Below are 21249 nucleotides of genomic sequence, written 5' to 3' on the forward strand. Positions count from 1 at the left end.
CCCCCCCCCCCCCCTCTCTCTCACTCACACATACACATTTTCTCTCTCTCCCCCCCTCTTTCTGTCTTTCTTACTTCCTTTTTGTCTGTCTCTTATCTTAATATTAATCTTTTTCTCTCTCTCTCTCTCTCTCTCAGTCTCTCTCTCTCTCAGATAAATAACCGACCCTGGTTTTGAATGAAAAGACCACAATTTTTATCTCCGTGGACCTAAATCCTGGTTCCGCTAGACTCTTCCATTATTTTTATATACTCATACTCATATAATATGTGTCACGACGCGATGGATGGAAATCAGGCACTCGTCAATTTTTGGACATGTGGAGTTATTGGTATCACTATCATCAGCTGAAAGCTTTAGATTCTAAATTCATTAGCTTTGCTTTCACTTAAAAAAATATACTCATCTATCTTGAATACAAGTCGAGGTACATGTATTTGAGATTGAATGAAGGAGATGGGGTTGCCTGGTTTCAGTGGTAAAATTGATTTTCCTTAAAATCAATAAAATGACATATATTTTATGCCTTTAATCAACGTTTTTCAGTAGGGCCTACAATCCACATGGAAATGTGTTAGTGTTAATCTGTTAATATGGACATGAAATTGTATGTTGAGCCAAAAAATAAAAATTCTAAAAAAATTGCCATTTTGGCGCGAAAATGCCCGTTTCTTCAATTTCATCATTTTGATGAGCTTCTGATTTCACCACAATGCCTCACATTATAAGACCGAATGCAGTTGCGAGTTCCATAAAACTATTTCAAAAACTTTTTTTTGCAAGTCTCCACAGCTGTCCCTGCAGTTTTATGTAAAAAAAAATAATTATGAAATTATCATAATATGCAAACCGAGCCCAAAAATGGGAAATTACGCGTTTCTGTTAATTTTAACAAAGAATGATAAAGGAAAATAATCAGAAATTATGCAAAAAATGATCAAATTTTGCTAAATTATGCGGGGTGCATAAAACCATGGGGACAGCTAGAGCCTGTTTCTCCATTTGTCTTCACAACTACTATCACTTTTCACTCTAATCTGTACTCTGGGTTAAAAAAAAACACTTTTTCTGAAAGGTGAAAGTGTGATGCTTCTTTCCTGTTACTGTTATGGAGCTTCAGTCACATTACATCATGTAGCCTACATGTAGTCACCTACAGTAATCATACTCCATATACAGTACATCATGTACATATAGTCATACTCCATATACTACTACTAGTCATAGAGTGGAACTTGCTTTCAACAAAGTCAATAGGCCTGACCTTCAGTTTCACTGAATCAGAGTCTGAGTGTTCATTATTATTATATAAATTATAGCAAACTTGAGGATTTAGTGCTGATAATTACAGGCACCGAGAAAATAATGTGTAGTAATAGTAGTAATAGTTATAAGTGCCGAAGATTAGAGGGCTTAGAGGGGTTACAAGAGAGTAACAAACACAAAAAAAAGGAGGGGAGATAGAGCCAGAGACGATAAGATTTTTTATAGGCAAGAAGGAGCAAACCACACCAGAGATCCCGCCAAGCACCCATGGTCACATAAGATATTAACAATAGGCTATGTCTAAGCGAATAAATTGAATAATGATTCGTGCTGAAAAAGCGATGGATGAGGATGGTTTCCAGGAACAGATCTGAGAAGGTTCGTTGCCGGAGGAAAATGAGCGAAGCCACATCAGTGGGGACTGTTCACCCTGCAAGCGACTTCGTTGAATCTGATCTTGACACTGTACTGTATCTTCTCGTTGACTGAATCAGTTATTTTTATTTATTTTAATGAACAAAATGAATTTTTTTTTAAACGGAAGAATCCACCTAGTTTCCTTGATGAATCCAAACTTTCACTGAATCCGAGTCCTACTGTTTCATTATTTCAGCTACATTCACAACAAACAGCCGTTAGGAGCTTCACTGTCGCACACAGATGACCCAAAAGTAATTCTTTTATATCATATGGGAATTAACAATATATGTTATCGAGTGTCTTTCAGCTGGGACGTTGTATCCCTCTCAGCCCACGGTGGCCCATACAGGCAGGACCAAAGCCCACCTCCAAAAAATGATCCAAATTGTGTTGATGTGGGTGCAAAAACTGTAATGCATATTTTTTGCTAACTTCACAAGTGTACCGACAGATGTATCGTCTTCACTATCCCAGCCAGAACACACTAACCTAAATAACTCCATAACTCCAAACACATAACTCAAATTCAAGAAAAGCTTACGTTAAACATTTGATTTTCTCATGCAAATCCCCGACAAGTTTAAAGTATCTGTGCTCGACTGTATGTAGTAGGTATACTATACATCTCTGAGGCAGCGTGGTGAAATCGGGCGCTCATCAAAATCATGAAATTGGAAGACAATGGCATTTTCCCGCCAGTTAGGCAATTTTTATCGAATTTTTATTTTTTGGCTCAATATTGTCTATGTGTACAATTTAAAATATATTTCTGTGTCGATTTTACTGAAAAACATTGATCAAAGTATTCAAAGTCAACGGCATAAAAATGTAAATGTGCAGTTTCCAAGGTCTCTCAAGCTCTGGAAGTCGCCAACCTTTAACTCTTTGCCGTCATATTTTGTTGAAAATCTAAAGAAACTGGGTGGTAAACAGCGCCAATCGGCGAGATGAGGCGGCAAAGTGTTTAAGTTAAAGGCTATTTTTCCGCTAATTTTACCTCAGCTACCAGGCAATCCCTACCTCCTTTAAACGCAGATATCTCGACTTCTGTTCAAGGTAAATGGATTTTTTCAAAATTGAAAGCAAGGCAAATGAATAACCTTTAAGATGATACCAATAACTCCACATTCTCAAAATTGATGAGCGCCCGATTCCACAGCATCGTGACACATATATTTACAGGACTAGTAGACACATTGTTCTGTACTTAGTCCATCTCACTTTCGAAAGAAAGGAACCCAGTCATAAAAACTCTCATCACAGTAATTCTTTGACAACTGCAAGAAAAACAAACGCAAACCTTCAAACTCTAGTTTAAGCAGATGTTTTACGGTGCTCGCAACTGCAAAAGGTCATAGGAGCGCCAGAAGATTAGAGGTGTTACAAGTGAGTAACAAACATAAAAAAGAAGGAAAGATAAGGATGATAGATGTTTGATAGGAAAGAAGAAGCAAACCACACCAGAGCACCCGCCAACCACCTATCTTCAAACTCTATAGTCCTATAGTAGCGTACTTCAAACTCTATGGTCCTATAGCGTACACAAATAAGAAGGAACTTGAAAACTGCAAGCTGAACAAAAACTAAACCTTATTTTTTTTTCTGTGAGAAAAAGAACGGCTTCAGAATGAATATTCCACAAAGCTGGGCTTTGACATCCGAAACTTAAACCAGATTGGGAAATCTATAAACAATTCCAACTTGGGTTTCAGAGACTTCATACATTAAAAATGTCAAACAGGACTTCTGAGGTTGACAAAAGGTGTTTTTTTTGCTTCGGAATAAAATAACAGGAATCCCGTAAACAACTTACACTTATCTTTGCATTCATTCATTCATTCATGACGACATCACAAAATAACCAGAAAAAAGTGTTACTTTTAGTTTTTTATTGTCAACATAAGCTGGCGTCCTAGATTTTAGTCGAACAGTCCAAAGCCCATGTCGTCATCAGACTCCTCAGACTCATCCTTCTTCTCCTCCTTCTTGGCTGTAACAAAAAGAGAGCAAAAAGAACATGATAATAGGGTCGCACAAAAATTAACCAAAGTGTAGACAGCACTTTTGAAAGTATCACCGACGGCAGACTGGAATTTGTGTGTGTGTGTGTCTATATCTGGCAGTGGTCCAAGATTTTAGTTTCCCATTAGAACATTGCCCAGCCTGTACTTGACTTTTTGTATTGAACAAGGCATACAACATGGACACAAAAGGACCCAGAATATTAAAATCCCATTTACTCTGTTAAAAAATGTACCCTTTTCTCAACACGTAGATCAAATAATTCAGAATTTATTTTCTTCTATATATTTCAAATAATCATACCAAAAAAAACCTATGACCACCCACTAAAAATCTGTTTTTAACTGTTCTAAATAAAACAAGAACATAAAAGATAAATTAAAATTATAAAATGTCTAGTTTGCAGAAGTTATTCGACACCCTTGAAATGTCAGCAGCCCATTTTATATTGAGATTTCAGTCCCTGGCAGTCAGCAAGCTAAAAAACAGTGATAAGGAGTAAAAAATATGAAAACTGTAGGGCATAAACGACAGTCCTCGCTAACTGAAATCGTGAAGGTACCAATTTTGAACGCTTGTTGACTCATAACTGTATTTCTGTTCAACTCGTTGGTTGATTATTGTTGTTACATTTCCTATTCAACAACACTTAACAATAAACCACCACTCAAACAAACATGAAGTTATGAGTCAAAAAGCTTTTAAAATTGGCACCCTCACAATTTCCAGTTTGTGCTCTTCCTATACTAACTGTGACTTCTCAAATCAGCAATACCAAAACACACTACACTTCATAAATTACCAGCAATACACAAAAAGCCTTAAAGGGCTATAAACAAGTTATTCATATAAACTACAAAAGTTTCAATACATTTCTTACTGGAGATCTGCAGTGTTTAAAAAAAATACTTTCATTTTCCCGAAGAAAGAATGATAAACAAACCAAGTTCAGATTTAATAAAACACAATTTTCGCAAAAGTGTACAGAAATATCAAAAATTATACCTGACAATAAAGAATCATGCCATGTTTGAAGAATCATTTAGGGGGTTATAAATTAAAAACAGAAACACACTTATACTTATAAAAGCAAAAGTCCATAATTTCGCCGAAAACAGACACACAGTAGTTACCTTAGAATTTTCAAGTTCTGACGTTGTTGGCCACAAATGTTCTACCTATTTGTTCTATTAAAATCGTAAGATTATTCGGAGTCGTTTATCCAGATATTCAAAGAGCTGCATTCGAAAAGACATGTGAAACCAAAATTTTTCATGAAAAAAATTTCTCATCTCTCAAAACTAGGTAGGCCTAGGTAGGCACAGTACCCCAACAAAACGACTTTTTCTTAATCACAGCAGTTTCCAGAGAAATCAACGATTTTCAGTTTTCTTATTCTCTTGAGCACAGGGAATGACATTCTCCTCACGGTACAGCAAGATCAACCATTGATGTACCGTGCAAAATAGTTTCAATTATGGGGGAAAAAAAGAAAATTGTTGATTTCTTGAAACTGCTGTGAATAAGAAAGGCTCGCTTTATCAGCGTACGGCAGTACTGAGCAGATAGAACTTTGAAAATCCAGGGCAGCGAGTAAAAGTTACCTTCGGCTGGAGCAGCACCACCAGCAGCAGGGGCGGCGCCACCAGCAGGGGCAGCAGCCACAGCACCACCACCAGATGGAACGGAAGCCAGTTTCTTGGAGCCTACACACAATAGAGAGAGACACACGCGTTATTTCATTAGTCTTTTTTTAGTAAGTAATACGACACTTGCAACACATTTAGGCCATATATTAGAGACAAAGATTATAAGAGGTATTACAAGATAGTAAACATTTTTTTTAAAAAATAATAAAGTAGGGGAGATAAAGGAAAACAAGATGTCTGATCAAAAGAACAAGGAGACCATACCAGAGCACCCATCAACGTTCACTAGTGTACGATGAACGACGTTTCAATTATTTCCGGTCATTGAGTGGATCATTTTTACATCACCCACTCTACTCTCCCTTTAAGGGGGGGGGGAGGGGGGGGGGACTCAAAAGGAGAGAAAGTGAAGAGTTTCCTTCCCCTGTCCGTTTTAGTTAGTAACAAGTTTTACGTCACTTGCAACACACTACGGTCATATAATAAAAGCCGAAGGTAAGAGGTATTTGAAGAGAGTAACAAACCCAAAAAGAAGAGATCAGGACGATTGATAGATGAATGTTTGATAGGAAAGAAGGAGCAAACCACACCACTGATATTCCCAGCTAAAACCACACAAATTATACTCAGTGATTTATCAACATGGACTCAGCTCAGCTAGTCAAAATGGGCATTCCCTTTTGTTTTTTGACGTATCAACTTTCTAATACCCATTGTCAAAATAAGTCTGCGAATTCATCAGATAAGAAGGATCAGGTCACTACACAATTTTACTTTCAACTTGGCCTACATCATTGTGGGCAGATTTGTAGTTTTATATATATATATACAAAAAAACTGGATCTGATCACTCAAAAGACGAACTTACCCTCTGCAATCAGTTCCTCGAGGTCTTTGCCTTTGAGTTCACCGATGATCTTGTTGATCTTATCAGACTCGGCTTCAATACCCACGCTGCTCAAGATCTTCTCAATCTGGGCGGCAGAGGGGGAGCTATTGCCACCAAGGGCACACAGGAGGTATGCAGCAACGTAACGCATTCTGAGAACTGGGGAAGACATTTTTTTAATTCATAAATATTTTGAAGGTGTTCAAGAATCAATTCAGTCGTTGTACTGAGTAAACCACAAAAATAATCAGTATCCAGACCTGCCACTCTATGAAATCTAAAAATCAGGATTTTAGAGTAAAAAAATCAGGATTTTAGAGTAAAAAAATCAGGATCTGGTGAAAAAAATCGGGATCAACAGCAAATCAGTCATAAGGGGCACTGGGGAAAGGGGGAGGGTCCGTCCTGGTTCTCTTTCATAAGGCAAGTATGCAAGACAAAACTTTTGCAGGAATAAGTTCACGTTTGGACCTCTAAATAGAGGGAAAACTGAAAGACAGCACATTACAATAATGTACTCGAATCGGAGTTGGAAAGACTGGGGGACCCCAGGTTGCAGTAAAGTTGAAACTCTCTCAGTCTTGAAAATAGCTGACACATAACTCCAATCATCCATGCAAAAAGCCTGTGCTTTCATACAGTAACAACTTTTGAGTTCCATTGCAAATACACTCAAGGCACACCCGTCCCGAAAAAAAGAAAAAAAAAAATCGCGCCAAGGTTGTTCATTTATTTTTATTTTTCTTATTCATTTCCCCTGAATTAGTACCTGTTTCACGGTACGCACTTTAAGTCCAAGTGGAAGTGCTAAAAAAATAAACCCCCACCCCCTCATCCCCGGTCATCCACACTGGTTAAGTGCTGAAAAACACCTCGACCAATGCGACAGGTGTGAATGAACTTTGTTGACCCCGACAACCGACGGTCCTTGATACACGCGCTACTCACACGTACAAGGTCATGTCACGTGATGCGTACGAACGTTTGAAAGTCCCACTGACAGGTCTTGATGATGGGCCCAATTAACCGGAACTCGGACAAAGCTTGCTTTTAGAGCAACGGCAGAACAACAAATAGATTATTTTTAGGCCTATGTCATAATTGTTAAAGTAATGAGGACACCATCGGAGAATTCTCATTCTGGGTTATAAGCGAAAGTAGATCTTGAGCGTACCGATTTTAGTTGAAATAACGTGCGTGAGTCATCTACTAGATTCGGCAGAGATGCTTAATTTAGATAATAACGTTCAAAGTTCCTGCCGATAAAAGGTCCAAAAGAGGTTGCAGAACTTTTTATATTTTTTTTCTAAGAATCAGACTCAACAGATGCAACGACAAAAAAATCAGGATACTGGCGATTGAAATCTGGAAAATCGGGATGCTCGAGATTTGGGGCATTAAATCGGGATGAGTGGCAGGTCTGCAGTATCTGATTATAATCCAAACTTCATTGGACACAAGTTCGATGGAAAGAGCAATTTTTTTCTAACATGAAGGATTTTAGTTTCTGCTGGGTGATTAAATGCAAAATAGGTTACTGTCATGGTCGAGCAGTCTTGTTTTCTCGCAGTACCCTTTGAAGGTATTTTCAAATGAAGTATAGTCCGGGAACGTACCAACCACAACTGAAGTATCTGAATATTCACCCTTTAAAAATCTCTAGCTCTAGAAATTGAATTGGATGCAAAAAATGCTCCTTCCCAGTCTTCGCAGAATGAAAGGATGGCCCCTAAATCTCGCAAATAAAAAAAAAAAATCTCGAGATCGGAAACCGTTCGGATAAATAGGGTTCAACTTTATTTTCCCGAACGTTCGGAGAAATAGTCACTTCATTATATTAGAGCTGGTTCCTGCTCGCCAAATCTGAGAGTGGCGATTCGCGATTGAGACGGCCTCAAAGAAACTCGAGTTCGGAACAGTGTCATTATATCAACGCCACTTTGCGAGTCCCACTCTTGTTGCCCCGCCATCCTCTCCACCCCCACCCCACCCTTTGTTGCCCTGTTCTATGACCTCAATTAGCAACCCCAAGATTCGCTAAAAACAATGGCCCCATAAAATTCCTTGTCTATTGGTTGGACCCATTCATTTTGCTTTAATAGGGGGGGAGGGGGGTGTTTGACAATGGACTATACCCTATACCATCTTTTGTAAAATAAGGGGAGCCATACTAAGTGTTCCGTTCCGTCCTTGCACTCGCGACTCGCTACCCAGCAGTAGGTTACTAAGAAGCCGCAAGGTGGTGACAGCGACAGGGGAGTGAATGGGAAGGCGATAGCTTACTGTTCCGTGTTCTGCTGAAGTAAATCGCGTTCCACAGGGAAGAGAGGCGATTCAGTTCCTTTCTTGCGACCCAGCTCTACTTTCTCTAGATCTAGATCTAGATCTAGAATCTGCACTCTTCCCGGTCGAAGTAGGTTAGCCTATTTATAGGGCCTGCGCGCCTCCTGAGTAGCCCGGCTCATGTCCTTTGGATATCTAGATCTAGATCTATATTGGGCCTGCGTGCTTCCAGGGTTAAAAAAAATTACTGGGTCTGGGGCGATACAGGGGGCATGTCTCCCAGTCTTTTAGTTTTATACCCCTTGCAATTTGGTTTGAGTTTGAAATGAAATTTTCTTGAAAATGGTTTGTACCAGTTTAGTGACAATGCGTGGTCTGCTGCAAAAATTTAGTTTTTTCCCACCGAGTCCTGGCACTTCCCTGCCTGCTCCTCTTCAGTTTCAGTGTTCAGACTGTTTTTCTGTTCTGGTATCTCTCATGACACTCATGTCTCATGTCAGACAGTCAGCCCTGCTTTTCCAGTCTGAACTGATAAAAAACCATGCTGTATAAAATCTTAAAGATTTTGGAATGGCCATGGAATACCTATTTAACAGATTACAGCACAAATAAAGACACAGGAAACAGTTTAACAAAGTAGATTGACAGAGCTAGATCAACCTCATCAACAGAAAGCATCAACAGCGAGAAGAGAACCATGGAATGGATGAACACGCGGTCCGCTGTGGGACAGGCATGGCCTAGCATAGCACATGAAGCAATGAGGTGTGTGTGAAAACTCGACGAATACTCTATCAGATCACCATTTCGTGCAAATTAACAATTATCTTACATCACAATGAGAATAAATTATACAATTTAGTAGAAAATATGTGCCTTACACGGATAATTTACTTACTTTTAAGTCTTTCTAGACACGAAACGTCGATCACACTCTCTAAGTTAGATTAGAAAGGAAAGGGAACCGGAACTAAGGAGGGGCAATACCACGTGTTTGAAAAACCTGGATTGGAAGAGGTTTAGAAATATACATTGTAGGCCTAATAGTAGATCTGGGGCCTAATCAATGGCGAGAAAGACAAGATGATTCACAACCGTTATGTTATCGCTGTTCAAAGTGAACAAAGGCTAGAGGGGAGAGGGGGGGGGGGGGGCTATAACTTATTTTGTCAACCCATTGGATTTCACCAAGGGGGCCTTCCTAGAAATACCGCCACTGTGAACATCATAGAACAGAGGCATATAGTTTCCAAAGCGGTCCTTACACGATCAATTATAATTAAACATTATTGTGCAATTTAATTGTTAATACTCGGAATAGACAATTACTAGATCTAAATTGACTGAGTATGGGCGATACTGACGACTTGCACAATTGTATTGAGTCAACCAAAATTAGTTTGATATTTTATGGCGCAAGTCTAGATTACTTAATTACACAATTTAACTGACCGTGTGTGCAAACGTACGTGATGTGCAATAGCCTAATCATTTTTCATCCAGATTTCGTACAGTCATCGTGTGTGGTGTCTGATAAAGAAGAAGACAGGGCAGTTCATATGGAGTTTATCGAGGTTTACAAAAGTTTACCAGCCCAAAAGAAAGTGAAGTATGACGATTACAGCAACAGACAAAGATGCAGCTTACGGTGTATTGATTGAAAAAAAAAAATCCAGGAAATGTGCCAAAAATATACAAGAGAAGATGTCAAAGAAAAGACTAATGCTAACAGAACAAATTATCGCAAGGAATTAAAGAAGGTTCACGACTCAGAAAAACCTGGTGCAGGGACGGACCAGGTTTATGAACCAACTTTGTTTTGTTATATTTTAATGCCCGTTTAATTCCTTTTTGGGGAATTCATCTTCGTTTTCTGTTGCAGCGTTTGTAAAATGACCAAGATTGCACAATATAATTGATCGTGTAATTAATTCCAATCTATAATGTATAGTTTATAGTCAAACACCAAAGAAAAACTAATCAAACACAGGGTTTTGAGGCATATCAAGCATATCAAAGGCAATGTTGCTGCCCATTCTAATTCATCATACACAAATCAGAGACATGAATTTAGATATCTAGATCTGGATCTACATATTTCATTGTATTAATTTTTAAAATTAATTTCAATTTTAATTTTATTTTGCCTGCCTCATTAAAGTTTTCGACTATTACAAAAGAACCGAAACATCTGTATATTATGAATAATGAAGTACATGATTTCTCTTTTTTTTTTGTGTAAAATAACTTCTAAAATAGAGTGTCCTCAACAAGTTTAAAGTTACGCCAACCATGCAGAGCTGTGGGAACAGTCTGAAAGTTAATGAAAGATTGATGAGGAGAAAAAGAGGTGTATAATTAATTAACATACGTAAATACATACATATTATAAATCATACATTGTATGTACATGTCATAGAGAGAGAAAGAGAGAGGAAGGGGGGGGGGGGAAGAGATTGTAGGGAGAGCAGATGTGGAGAAGAAGGAGTGGTAGGAGAGGGGGAGAGAGGCAATGAGCTACATACGTAATTCTTACGCACAGTAGAATTGTAGAAGTAAATGGGCTGATCAATGAATGTCATGCTCATATTATACTGTGCCGAAACAACATAGAAGAGGGGGAACTGCTGCCTTTTCCCCCCTCATCCGGATTAGATCTACCGACATATTTTTCCTCTACTTCTTTTGCACCATGTTAGTCACTCTCTTGTGAACTGCTATTTCCGGGTGCCTCGATAGTCGAAACCATAATCATAGGTCAAAGCAGACTTTGTGCTGTTGAGTCTAGAGAGGTGACTTCTCTGTACAAAAATATATATATCTCTCTCACTCTCTCCCTCCTTCCCTCATTTCACGGACCTGGAACAGACGTGTTGGCAATCATGGCTCTCCATTCAGTGGTATAATATTCTTCAGTCATCCCCAGAAATGTTGCTACACTGTATCTTGTTCAAGAATTTAAGCTTCAAAAATACACAAGGGACGTAGGTAGCTCATTGCCTCCCCCCTCTCTTCTCTCTCTATGACATGTACATACATATATGTGGGGTTTTTTGTATGTATTTATGTATGTAAATTAATTATACACTTCTTTCTCTCCTCATCAATCTTTCATTAACTTTCAGATTAAGGAGAGAATAAAATATATTCAAGCCCCTTTTTGTGACGGCATGTGATGTGCTTACGAAAGAAAGTCATTTCTTTTTCTTTTTGTTATAAAGTTGACCCACTAGATTGACTTCACCAAGCACAGACTCAACGATGAGGTGCAGCAAGTTCTACTGCTCAATGTAGTTAAATCACAAAGACAACAGAGTTAAGTTTTTTTTTTGGTAACAGTCTTGCGGCACTTGCAACACAATAAGGTCAAATAAGTGCCAAAAGTTTGAGGAGTTACAAGACAGTAATGAACACAAAAAAGAAGGAAGAGAGATCAGGCAGGACGATTGATGTTTGGTAGGATCGAAGTAGCAAACCGCACCAGAGCACGTGCCAACCACCCGTCATAGTCATATGCGCCGAAGATTAAAGATTTTATAAGAGAGAAAGAAACACAAAAAAGAAGGAGGAGGGATAAGGATGATTAGTGTTCGATAAGAAAGAAGGAGCAGACCACACCACAGCACCCACCAACCATCGACAAAGAAACAGAATGTGAGCACCTTTGCAAAACGCAAAAAATAACCAAGAAGGTGATGTAACAGTGAATCAACATTTTATTATAAACATACAACAGCACAATTGTACATAAGCCTACAACTATAAGGCTATTATTTTGTCAATTGGCATGGAACTAGATCTAGGTCCTTTTCACTTTCATCCACCTCCAATCCATCATACATTTTCCAGTTCACTTGCAATTTCAAATAATACAACAGTACAACTTGTACAATAAAAAAACATTTTTCTCACTCTCCTCACATAGATCCCTCTCACAAAGACCAATTACATTTTCTATTTATACAATTTATACAACGTCACTTAAAAATACAATGTTAATACAAAGATGTTTTTTGGGTGTTTTTTTAATAGTAGAGGGTTTTACGGCGCTCGCAACTGCATAAGGTCATATGAGCACCAAGGGGTGGGTGTCAACAGAGAAGTCTTTACAGGGAATCAGACTTACTCTGCTCACCTATCTAGCTTCAACAGCACAAGGTCTGCTTCGACCTTCAAGGCACCCTGGAAATAGTGGGTCACAAGAGAGTGACAAACATACAAAAGAAGTAGAGGAAAATGACGATAGTAAGGATTAGGAAAGAAAAAGCAGCAGTTCCCTGTTGTAGATCGGGCAGAGTTACGAGCATGACATGATGAATCTGCCCATTTACAATTCTACTATGCTTGAACGAGAAATGTCCCCCCACTTTAGGAATGGCCTAAAGACACTACAGTCAGTGGCACTGCCTCGGGGGGTGACAAAAATGTTTATTCATTTAACATTTTCCAGTCATGTGAGGTCAAGTGGAGATCCATTGTAATAATAATAATAATAATAAAAATAATAATAATAATAGTCTACCACGCACGTAGTGAAATTGACAGCAAACGAAAATCTTTTCGTTATAATGTAATTTCACGAAGCACAAATTTCAGGTTATATCGAGGAGGGTAAACGAAGTTGAAAAATCAGGTCAAAAGTCCACATGAATGTCACACCAAAATGCACGATGCTGCATTCATAGAATAGTAGAGCCAATTACTATTCGACTGTTTGTTCAGTGGGAAACCCCGTCATACACCACTTTTCAATATATATGGCATACAAGGCAGAGTCTTAAACTGAGCAGTCCATTTACAGATTAGAGTTTTTGACACTGATTTTCCATCAACCTCTTCTAGTTGGTCGCTTTTAAGCACAAGGGGGGCATCCCGAAAAATGCCGCTTTGAGAAAATCGAAGGTAAAGTTTTTGAATATTTATTCAGCTTTATTAAAAGACAAGTAGATTTTTGTCTGTAACAAAAACAAATATACACACCAATGAAACCAAACTTCTCCTATAGGTAGGACAATGTCCACTCTTGGGGAAGGTCAAGATTTCTGGAAATCCACAAAATCTGGGTTAGCTCGCCTGACCTTAAAAGCGACCAATTCTAAGATCAGCCATTTTGACTTGGCCAAGAAGCCTCTCTCTCTCTGCTTCTTTTGCTCTGCCGTTGTCCTCTACCTACTAAAGCTTCACCAAAACCTAACTTTGCAGAACGTCAGCAGCACTCTGTTGCTTTATTCTACGTGTAATCTCTGATGCAAGCAAAGTGCAGCAACTACACCGGACATGTTTCTGACACGCAACTTCTAACTCCCCAGACACAACTGAAGTGTGTAGGCGAGATCTACCACAGAGAAAAGTTCTGAGGCGCGGGCAATAAACAATTCCTCGGCCATCAGCTTATTATAGTAGAGCGGTACGAGGCCTACTTATAATGCACCCTCTCTATCACTATTTCATAATCTAAGAACAGTGAATTCATCAGAAGATGGATATATATCGCAGTAACTGTCTCACATATATTGATTATTGAGCAGGTGTTTACAATAGCTAGTTGTTCCACCACACAAGAGGTCGCACATTCTCCTAATAAAATTAACCAACATATAAATGTGTCATGACGCGGTGGAATCAGGCGCTTGTCAATTTTTGGACATGTGGAGTTATTGTTATTATCTTAAAGCTTGTTCATTTGTTGCTTGTCTTTCGATTGAAAAAATACCAATATATCTTGAATAGAAGCCGAGATATTTGCAATTGAAGATGGGGCGGTCGCCTGGTCTCAGAGGTAAAATTACCAAGTAAATGGCCACGAAGGTTTGGTAATTTCCAAAGCTTGAGAGTCATTGGAAACTGAAAATTAAAAATTTTTGTGCTTTTAGTCAAAGTTTTTCAGTAATATCCACACATAAATGTGTTTTTAAATAGACATAAGCGGTGTTGCGCTAAAAAAAAAAAATTCAACAAAATTATCAAACTGGCAGAAAAAAGCTCATATTTTCAATTTCATTATTTCGACGAGCGCCTGATTCCACAACGATGCGTCACAAATGTGGGTGCCATCATGGCGAATTCAGGCTCTGGTCAAAATAATGGAATTGAAGAAACATACATTTTTCCAACCATTGGGCAACTTTTACTTTTACAGAATTTTCTTTCTGGTTCAGTACCTTTTTGCTAAATTAGTTAATGAAAAAAAAAAATTTCTATGTGGATTTTGAGGTAAAACATTGATCAAAGGCATAAAAAATGTATAGCGGCCAACTTTCCAGAAAGCAATCCCTCAACGCCATCATCTGGTAAGTTAAAGTATCTACCTATCACTCCAAGGAGTTTTTATTTATCCATCATTGTACAGCATTTACATCAAGAACAATGAGTGTACTTGTCTGATGCCAACATGATGACAAACCCAGCAACACCCTTGAAATCAAACTTTATCTCTGGAGGCACGGTAGAGCAGTGAGCAAGTCGCTCACTTGTCAATCTAGAAAACCTTGGTTCGAGTTTGGGCAGATGCAAATTCCAAAATGTTTTTTCATAAATAATGGACTCTGGCCCCACTGTTTTGTTTCATTATATAGGTTAGCTATTTTTGTGATATACGTACTACTATAATAGTTTTTACGAGGAAAAGAGTACTGAAGAGTTACATCGAGCCCATCCTATTATACGGCTGCGAAGCGTGGACAATCAATAAACAGCAGGAAAGAACAATTGTAGCGACAGAGTTGTGGTTCATAAGACGCATGCTACGTATACCATAGACAGCTAGAAAAACAAATGAAGAAGTCCTGGTTGAAGCAAATTATAGAAAACAACTTATCACGAATATAAGAAAACGACAGGCAAATTTCTTCGGACACACAATGCAGAAAGAAGCATTAGAGAATATTGTAACAACAGGCCAGTTTGATGGAAAGAGAGGCAGAGGCAGACAGAAGGAAAAGATACTGGACAAGATGACAACATGGCTGGGAGCAGCAAGAACAACAGACACCATTGCTACATCGAAAGACAGATGGAAGTGGAGGTCCATGATCGCCCACGCCAGTCGGCAAGGCACCGGATGATGATGACGACGATAGTTCTTAGTAACGATTATTACGGGAGGTGAAAACTGGACAAAGTAGGGGACTGCAGGGTTCAACGCAGTACGGTGTGGCTTTATGCCACTGAGGCGTCATGCTAGCCGTGAAGGAGAACCCGGGTCACCCCGAAAAGTTGCAGGCTAATGGGGCTCTGGTGAAACTGTGACAGGCCTAGCAAACCGGCAGCTGATTATTTATTGTTTAAAAAAAAAAAAAAATGGAAGAAAGAAACCGACTGATATAGACGGAAAACGACTTGGAAACATTAAAGGATTACGAGAAAGAATACTCTTTAACATCTGTGGCCAGAAAGCCCTTTTTACCAGTCAAACCGAGTCGTGGTACAAATGGAACAACCTAGAAAAAAAGACAGAAGACGTCTCTTTCTTCCCGTGGCACCCAAAAAGGTATAAGTGGCGGATTAAAGTAAAGTAAAAGTAAAGTTATAAAGGACAAACCATATTTCTGGCACTCAATGGTGCCCTTATTGTTGACGATGACACTAATGCAGAGTGTGAAGTCTGTTGGAGGACTCACCCATGGCAGGGGTATGGGTCACAATGGGTGACTCACAACAAACCCAGTGGCTTCTGTCATGACCAGCCTGTGCTGATATAACCTCAGCTATGCAAGAAGTTACAGGCAGTGAGAGTGCAACAAGCGGCCAGCATGCAGAATCTTCACAGTCGAGACTAAGGAGGGGTGATAAGGACATGCGATCTCTCTTGAATTTTCTTCTTTCAAGAGATCCATTTACTTGTGTTGAAACTTTGCGCAGCATCAGGACTGGTGTAATGGCAGACCAGCCAGTTAACAGAGAGAGCCAAGGAGGTTGGACATGCCATTCTTGAGTCCATGAAGAGAACTGCTGTCAAGGACGATACATTTAGGAAAAAACACCAAGCAGTGGCTATGGGAGTCAAAGCTTCTGCCAAAGTTGATGGTGAAACTCTTCAGGTTGATCCGCAACTCTCATTCCAACGCCTTATAATGGTAGCAAATGGGCTGTCGGAGGAACTGGACTTGCCTTCAGTGTTTGAGTACGAACTTAGCTGCCCTCCAACAGCTCTGTTTGATCCATCAGGTTTGCTGAGAGTAGCCGACAAGGCAAAATTGACTGACGTTCTAGTATTAGCAGCATCCAAGGAGTCTAAACAGGACATTGTTGATAAGACCAGCGATACTGAATATGTTCTTATGGCAGTTCTTTTCTGCATAGAATTCCCCGCAAAAAGGAGTGACACATTTGCAGCAATAGGCCGAACCTATGTTGAGTACGTCCACAGAATGTACATAAAGCCTCGAACTGTCTTTGACGGCTACAACGATGGACCATCAACCAATGATGCAAATTATCTCCAGCGTTCATGTGGAGTGGTAGGACCCACCATCAGGTTTAATCCAGAAATGGTTTGCAGTGCCAGGAAAGAACATTTCCTAGCCTACCCCAACAATAAGCAGGCATTTGTGCAGCACTTGGGTGACGTACTAGAGAAAGACGGATGTCAAGTTCTGCATGCACAAGGGGATGCAGATACCCTCCATGTCAGGACTGCGGTTTCATGTGCAATCAACAAAACTACAGTTGTCATCGGGGAAGACACTGATCTGTTTGTGCTGCTGCTACACCATGCAGATCTACGGAGTAGGCCACTTCTTCTGAAATCCGGATCGAAGACTAAAAAGCACAAACAAATAGACATATTGTCAATGGGTCTAGGGCCACTCATCAGCCACCTCCTCCCATTTCTTCATGCCATAAATGAATGTGACACGCATCTTCGAGGTTATTTGGAGTGGCCAAAGGATTGCCCTTGTCTTGTAGAAAATTAAAACTGATGCAGATTCCAAAACAGCTGCAGAGACTTTCCACACAAAAGGAAAAACTACAGCAGACATCATTGCATCAGGGGAGAAAGCACTGATTTCTCTCCACGGAGGACGAGCAGGCGACACACTGGACACGCTGCGTTACAAGCATTTCTGGGAGACGGTGACATCCAGCATCATCATCGTCCATTCCAAGTACGTTCCCTGCGTCCAACTTCAGCAGCAGCGAAGTACCACACAGTCTGCGCATGTATCTACAAGTGCAGGTAATTTTTATTTTTTATATATCCCTCCCCTTCTCTCTCCTTGTCTTTAGTCTCGCCCCTGTAAAGGTTTATAATACACTGCCCTTCTCCCTCTCCACTCCTTCTCTATCTTTCTCTCTCTTGTGTGTGTGCGGGTGTGCATTTGTGTGTGTGTCTGTGTGCCTGTGAATATGTGTAGAAGTTACAGATGCAGCGTACATTGCGTCCACACCGCTGAAACCCAACTCTCGGTTCAAGCAGTGGAGTGATACGAGAGTGGATGAAATGAGGACCTTCATTGGCATATTGTTGCTAACGGGCCTCCTAAAAAAACCTGACATCAATTCGTCGTACTGGTGTAGGGATCCGTTGTTTACTACACAAGTATTCAACGCAGCAACGCTACAAGACTGGTTCCTTCTCTTGATGAAGTTCTGGCATTTGAACAACAACAGAGATATACAACATGCCAGCTGCTGATGCTCCCCGGAGGGATCGCCTCTTCAAGCTTCCACCTGTCCTGGACCACCTCTTACAACGTTTCCAGGCTGCATTTGAACTTGGTCAGGATATAACGATCGACGAGTCCCTACTGCTATGGAAAAGCCGCTGGATGTTCAAGCAGTAGGCCTACATTCCACTCAAGCGTGCCAGATTCAGCATAAAAGTCATTCATGATGTTACGTGACAGCAGCGGATACACGTACAGATTTCGAGTGTACACCGGAAAGGACGAAAACACAGAGGCAATGAATGAAATTCTGCCAGAAAGTTGAGCCAGCATGGGGTGTTCCACGAAAGAGGAATTCCTCCCTACACTGGCTCTTTTGAAAAAGGGGCACAAGTTGTTTGTCGACAACTGGTACTCATCGATGGACCTATTCTCATTTCTTTACCAAAAGGGTATTTTGAGTTGCGGGACTTTGAGAGCAAATAGAACGCCACTTTGCCTTCAGCAGATCCAAAACCCAAAAATGCCAAACAGAGAGCTGCATCAGCGAACCACTTCTGGCCCAAAAGTTTGTAGACAAGCGAGACTTCTACATGTTGACGACTTGTCATCCACCATAGGGCACTGGAGAGAATTCCGAGAAGCCTCCAGCGATTGTGGAATACAATTTTAAAAATGAGTGCAGTTGATCGCCACGATGAGATGTTGCAGCCTTATGATGCAACACAGAAGAGTCTGAAGTGGTACAAGAAGCTCTGTATCCTCTTCACGCAGATTGGACTTCTGAAAGCCTTCATCCTATATCAGAAGGCTGGCAACGAAGGCACCTTCCTGTCATTTCAGAAAGATGTCATATCTGACCTCATCTTCCGTGATGGCAATCCCATAGATGCTGTGGAGGATGACCACAGCGTTAAGACTCTACAGTCGGTACTTCGTTGAGGTTTTGCCAGAGACGGAAAAGAAAGCAAGGCCATAGACGAAGTGCCGTGAGTGTGCACGGAAGGGCACGCGAAGGGACACCCGCTATTATTGTCCCGACTGCCCAAGCAAACCAGGCCAGTGCTTGGTACGGTGCTATAAAAAGTACCACGCCGAGCGTTTCTTCTGGCGTCAGTAATCTGCTGGCACCCTGAGTAAATAACTGTAAACAATGTGAATACCTGTGCGTGTGTTGTTTTTTTTCTCTTGGAATATCTGTGCTACATATGTCTGTGTTTTCTGGCTTGGACTACGATCTGGATTACCTTCAACAAGTCTCCATATCGTAGTCTGGTAAGAAAATCTTAAATTTTTCAGTTGTTTCTTCTATCTCTTGTCTTTCATCATCCTTAACTTTTTTTATTCTTTCATATTGTGTTTTGTCTTTAGTATGACTGAAAAGTTCATTCAATTTTCCTTTAAAATGATAAATACAAATGGTATGTATTTGGTGCATTACCACAGAGTAAATAGCACTCTGAAAGGGTCACCCAGTTTGAAGAGCTATTCCTGGAAATAAGGTCATAATAGGCGGGGAATATAGGTCAGCAGTGTAGGGGTTATTCAAGTGCTGTTGAGGTTTCAAAGTGAAAAGCCACTGGCACATACCCAGCACACTTCCATCTTCAAGGAGCTCCAGGGTTTCTACAGAGGTTTCATCAAGCCTTCCAAAATTCCTGAGTACAATGCCAGAGATCTAGCTGAATCGGACCGCAGGGAAGAAACAATCTAGTTAACCAATAAATCTCAGTCAGTCGGTCCTGATGCATATGAGGATCATATGATCATGCAAAAGGATGTGAAGTTCAAATCCTGGTTGGCTAATTTCCACAAAGCCCCCTTAAAAGGATATATCAATGGTTGTGAAAAGCTGAAGAACTTGCCTGTAAGTAATAAGACTTTGATTCGCCTCTCTGCTTTATCACCTGAAATGCAGAGGACTGACTCAACGCCCCAAGCACTTATGAATCTAGCAAAATCACTGCCACAAGTTCTACATTCATTAGAGCTTGGTGCCCTTGATCAAGAGCTGAGAGAGTATGTCACTGACAAGCTGATGTCTCTCGTGCCTCCTGACGAAGATGAATTGGGCATCAGAATTGATTCTGACTTGTATTGTCACCTGCTCAACATCAAAGTTCAAGAACAACCAAAGTATCCAAAACTAAGTACTTAAGTGAAAGCAACTCTGTCTTGTTTCAGTGGACCTATTGTTGAAGGGACTTTCAACATAATGGATGATATTCTGGAGGACAGAACCAGAATAACTGCACAAAACTTTGAGGCTCTTCTCTCTGTGAAACAGACATTGAAAGCCTCTGGGTGTACTGCGACAACTTATCTAATCTCCGTTGACATTAGAAGTACGATCTCACAATCATATGCAATGTCCATAAAAGATCAGACCAAAACCCCATCAGTGAGGTCCAGAAAAATGAAAGCCTCCATTACTGACCAGTCACAACCTTCATCAGTCTCAAACCAACCCCTGCCTTCATCATCAGTCTCAGTCTCAGACCAACCCCTCACTTCACCATCAGTCTCAGACCAACCCCTGCCTTCATCATCAGTCTCACACCAACCCCTCACTTCATCATCAGTCTCACACCAACCCCTCACTTCATCATCAGTCTCACACCAACCCCTCACTTCATCATCAGTCTCACACCAACCCCTCACTTCACCATCAGTCTCAGACCAACCCCTCACTTCATCATCAGTCTCAGACCAACCCCTCCGTTCACCATCAGTCTCAAACCAATCTCTTGCTTCATCGACACCCAATTTGACAGCCTTAGGCAATCTCCAAGACCCTTAAATAAAACTAAGACCACCAACATGACTGCCTTCTTTAAGAAAGTGTGAGCTTGGACTATGCCTCCTTGTGGATAAGGAGTAAGAATGGTATCCACTGCTGGACCCTAGGATGCATCGTAAAAGGCGACTAAATGGTTCAACGAGCAACATTCAGACGGCAAGGTAGGAAGAGTTTTCATATCTTTTTTTATTTCAGGGTTGGGAAAATTTTGGATCTGGGTTTTCAGGGCTTGAAAAATTTTTCACTGGCACCCATGCCCGGGAGGTGAAATCCCAACAGTTACGATTTTATCGTAGCGGTTGGCCACTATGA

At 40.3% G+C, this 21249-nt stretch overlaps 1 protein-coding gene across 1 annotated transcript; it reads right to left on the reverse strand.

The window, feature by feature from the left end:
• Positions 1-3560: 3560 nt before the first annotated feature.
• On the reverse strand, positions 3561-9538 carry LOC101856443 (60S acidic ribosomal protein P2). The gene is made up of 4 exons (XM_005102789.3): positions 9428-9538; positions 6226-6405; positions 5313-5414; positions 3561-3676 (listed from the first exon to the last, which is right to left on the reverse strand). The coding sequence occupies exons 2-4, from the start codon at positions 6395-6397 to the stop codon at positions 3606-3608; spliced, it is 345 nt and encodes a 114-aa protein (XP_005102846.1). The 5' UTR covers positions 6398-6405; positions 9428-9538; the 3' UTR covers positions 3561-3605.
• Positions 9539-21249: the final 11711 nt, after the last annotated feature.

This window comes from Aplysia californica, unplaced genomic scaffold (assembly GCF_000002075.1).
Source record: "Aplysia californica isolate F4 #8 unplaced genomic scaffold, AplCal3.0 scaffold00341, whole genome shotgun sequence".
Classification (NCBI taxonomy): domain Eukaryota; kingdom Metazoa; phylum Mollusca; class Gastropoda; order Aplysiida; family Aplysiidae; genus Aplysia; species Aplysia californica.

What these genes read in the sequence shown, in the direction of transcription:
- LOC101856443 (XM_005102789.3), bottom strand. Translation starts at nt 6,397, where the DNA reads ATGCGTTACGTTGCTGCATACCTCCTGTGTGCCCTTGGTGGCAATAGC. An exon ending in CGAGGAACTGATTGCAGAGG is followed by an intron (nt 5,415 to 6,225) that starts GTAAGTTCGTCT and finishes TATTGTGTGTAG; the next exon opens with GCTCCAAGAAACTGGCTTCC. An exon ending in TGGTGCTGCTCCAGCCGAAG is followed by an intron (nt 3,677 to 5,312) that starts GTAACTTTTACT and finishes TTTTTGTTACAG; the next exon opens with CCAAGAAGGAGGAGAAGAAG.